General features: G+C 37.8%; 1 protein-coding gene across 1 annotated transcript; it reads right to left on the bottom strand.

Moving 5' to 3' along the window:
* Window positions 1–2689: 2689 nt before the first annotated feature.
* On the bottom strand, window positions 2690–3703 carry LOC108374650 (uncharacterized). The gene is made up of 2 exons (XM_017630635.1): window positions 3466–3703; window positions 2690–3417 (listed from the first exon to the last, which is right to left on the bottom strand). Exons 1-2 carry the CDS (start codon window positions 3701–3703, stop codon window positions 2690–2692), a joined length of 966 nt encoding a protein of 321 aa, XP_017486124.1.
* Window positions 3704–4056: the final 353 nt, after the last annotated feature.

The raw sequence follows: 4056 nt of genomic DNA, 5'->3' as shown, positions 1-4056 counted from the left end.
AAAAAAAATTCAGTTACAATTTTATATCACAGTACGAAAAAGTCTTTCAACTTACTACATGTTTCTATTAATGCCTCCTGAGGATCTGTTCCTATGTTAATGGTATGATTATTTACAACCAAACAACTCTCACCAAAAATTTCGTCCATTTCTGTCATATATGGTATAGTGCGAGGAGCAGTTCCTGTTTGCCTTTCATTGTCTTTGGCAGACTTGTAGGCTTTTAAAAGCGTACGCATTTTCGCAAAAAGTGCGTCTGTGGTAACCGTTGTATCCTAAAATACAAATATGTAGGTAATTTAATATTAAATTAAATATGCACAATTCTTACCACAAAACCTTGGAAAATCATATCTTCCAAAACATTTTGATATGCATATTTTTTTTTACGTGCATGAAGAAATTCTTTCTTCCTTTCCGCATAGCATTTGAGGAAAAGGAGCGTCTCCGCCCTCGTCCATACTTTTCTCTTGTTATAATTAAACAAAAAAGTAATAATAATTCATTTATGAAAAATTATGAAAATAACCTTTTTCCCGTGTCAGTCATCGTTAAAGATTTTTCTCAACTCATTAGAGATGTGTAACACAGCACAGTGCTGTGCTACTGTGCTGACATTCGTCAATTTGACGCACGCACAGGCGCAATTTTCGATTAAATTATATCACAGTCGCACACGTGGCACAATATTAAATTACATCCTGGGCAGTGTTTTTAGCACACTAGGCCATGATTCAACAACTACAGGTTGTATCAATCGTACAAAAACAACATTTACCGTTGGTATGAACTCGTTGTGTCAACTACAGCTTCTTTATGTATTCATATTCGTATGTATATGTATACTCTGCATACCAGGATTTCAGAGTATTCTGAATGGTTTCAGATTTTTTTTAAAGAATTTTCTTTAAGAAATCGTACAGAAATTTTTTTACCAGTTCTTGTCAACCGCTTCATATGTTTTTCTTTAAAGATTCCTAAAAGATCTAAACCTTTTCTACTTGATATAAATTTCATTCTACATATATTTTTTAGCAACTTAAGTAAAGTTCTGCATCCGCCAGTTTCTACAGCCATACATAAAAAGAAATAATGAAGTTACTTTATTGACGCATTGCTATGAAAGAGTTACTGTTTAACAGTGAGATTTGGCTAACTTTCAATTTTTTACTGAAACCGGTGGTGAACACTCAAAAAAAAGGCCCTAAGAGGGGCATAACATGAAAGAAAAAAACGGAATAGATTTGAAATCAAGCGCAGTAGAGAAGTAGATTTAAAATTTTTTCAAAAATCGCAGTAAATCTAATCTCTTCTTAGTCAACTCCAAACACTAGTAGGGGACAAATTTTTTTAAATTTTAACGCTAATGACCGACAGATGGGGGGAAAACACAGGGTTGTATCAGACTTTCGACGTGGTTTCGAGTTGGTTAGCTTTTAACCATCTCAGTGAAATGGTTAAGTGCTGTCATTTATATATGGCGAAACTACGCTAAATCAAGTGGGTTATCGGGACAACCAACTCAACAGTCATAACTACGTGGTTAGCTCCAGTGGGGATAAGGTATTAAAGATTTCGGGAACATTTGTTTGCAGGGTATATATTTACGTGTATGTGTATGTATACGCGGTTATGTAAACAAAGCAAAACAGGCGATAATTTGACACAACCGTGCTCGTTTTTGAAAAATGCACTAGGCCTGGGTAGCGGCGCAAATTTTTTGGTGCTGACACACTAATTCCAGCACCACTGCCGAAATCAGCACAGTGTGTTGGCGCAATTGCGCCTCTTCAGGCTAAAGCTCATTTCCTTTATTGCCAAGGTGAATTAATACAAGGTGGGATCGGTTGAAAAAAAACAACTCAAGTATACCCAAGTTCAAAACCCAAAAATACAACAAACACATAATTTTCATATTCAGAAGGACCGCGGCTAATTCTAGCAAAACCACCTTGTAAAAATTCACCTTGTGCTGCACATTTTACAAGTGACACTTCTCTTTTGTGTGTTCTTTGCTGGTTCTTGGCGACGCCCGGTGTTGTCTGTGTTCTGGTGTTGCTGGCGCCATTGGGTTACTGAGTTGTGAAAATCAGTATCAGCGCCAATAACTCAGCTCTCGGTATCAGTGCAATGGCTATAGCACACTGTGCTGTGTGATCGCAAAACACAAGGAAATGGCAAATTCGAGCGATAAGTCATGGAGCAAGGCGGATGTATACATAATGGGCCGAATGCATAAAAACTAAGCAATTGCTTTTTCTTAAAATTCCATACGCTTGACTTAAATTTATTTAAACAAATCCAGTAAAAGGTGTGAAATTTTAAGAAAAAGCATTTGCTTAGTTTTTATGCATATAGCCTAATGTATAAATTCGCCTTGTCATGGAGTTTCTTGATCGATTTTGAATAGGTAGCAATAACACAATTGTGCCAACACAGTGTGTTAACACTTCATTGTGTGCATGTGCTACTGTGTCAACACACAAAAAATTGTGCCATTACCCACCTCTACAACTCATACAGTATTGCCAGCACACACATATCAGGTGTTGCCAGCATAATTTATAACTAAGTCATGACAAATTAAGCTAGATTCGTTTTATTTGACCCAGATTAAGCTATTAGCTTACCGCGCTCAAATAAAACACGCCTAATACTACACAGTTGCAAGTTTTTCTGTTTCTTAATGCTAATTCATATTCAGAAATTTACGAACTATCGATGATGTAGATAATATCACAGATTTTTGTATGGCCCCTCGCTTTTCTACCATGTTGAATTTTTCCAGGCTAGTGTTCAATGATTTTGGAATAACTCCTGTTGTCGAAATTATAACTGGAATCACCTCTACTTTTTCTAATTTCCACAAATCCTTTATCTCGTATGCTAAGCTCTGGTATTTTCTGTATTTCTCCATATAACAATCTTGAAGATTGTGAGTATTTGGTACGCCTATATCTATGAGGAACGCTTGATTCACTTCTTTTTCGACCACTATTATGTCCGGCCTGTTGTGTGGCATTGGACGGTCCGTCAAAACTGATCGGTCCCAATATAGCTTGCTCGTTCTGTTTTCAATTACAGCGTCTGGAGTATATTTAAAGTACGGCAGCTCTTCCGTTACTAGCTTATGTTGTATCGCTAGACTCTGGTGTACAATTTTTGCCACCTGGTTATGTCTGGTTAAGTATTCGGTGGCTGCTAACGTGACACAAGCTCCTGTGATGTGGTGGATGGTTTCTGTTTGCTTTTGGCATCGTCTGCATAGGTCGTTTTCAACGGTAGCACGCATAATATATTTCGAGTAGTTTCTAGTCGCAATAACTTGATCTTGTATAGCGATCATAAAACCTTCAGTTTCGGCGTAGATACCGGAGTGAATTAACCATTCGTTGGAAGCAGCGTTATCTACTTCAGGAGCGTCTAGAACATGCANTTCGTTGGAAGCAGCGTTATCTACTTCAGGAGCGTCTAGAGCATGTGGATATCTGCCATGAACCGCTTTCATTTTCCAGTCTTGCATGAGCGACTGGATATGTTGCGTTCCTGATATTAATTCGATTGCAGAAAATTCACTAAGATTTAATGGTGAATATTTTAAATCGGCTTTGCACACGGTTTGGAGTAGGCTGTTCTTTTGGTTGTGGAAGTATAAACGAAGGCTCTGTTTACACTTATTATGTAATTGCTTAATGTCTACCATCCCTCGACCTGCTGTCGAAGTGGCAAGTAGAGACGTTCTACTGCCGATTTTGGGTGATGCGTGCCATACTTTGTCAACAATGTCCTTGTTGCTCTCTTGACGTTTTCCAGTTCTGTTTCGGACCATTTTACTACACCAAAGGTGTATGTTAAAACCGGTATCGCAAATGCATTAATGGCTTTAAAAAGGTTATACCCATTCAAGCATGATTTCAGCAAGCTCTTTACTCTTTGGAGGTATTCACTAGTTACGGCTCAAACTATTTCACTGTGCTGCATCCTCCTAGCCTGTAAAATACCAAGGTATTTATATGTGTCGCCTTCTGTCATTGAGTCTACAGATTCATGAGTCAT

The sequence above is a fragment of the Rhagoletis zephyria genome, unplaced genomic scaffold (assembly GCF_001687245.7).
Source record: "Rhagoletis zephyria isolate East Lansing unplaced genomic scaffold, Rhagoletis_zephyria_1.1 Rzeph_scaffold_07964, whole genome shotgun sequence".
NCBI classification, from domain to species: Eukaryota; Metazoa; Arthropoda; class Insecta; order Diptera; family Tephritidae; genus Rhagoletis; species Rhagoletis zephyria.
This window is presented reverse-complemented; position numbering and strand designations above follow the sequence as displayed.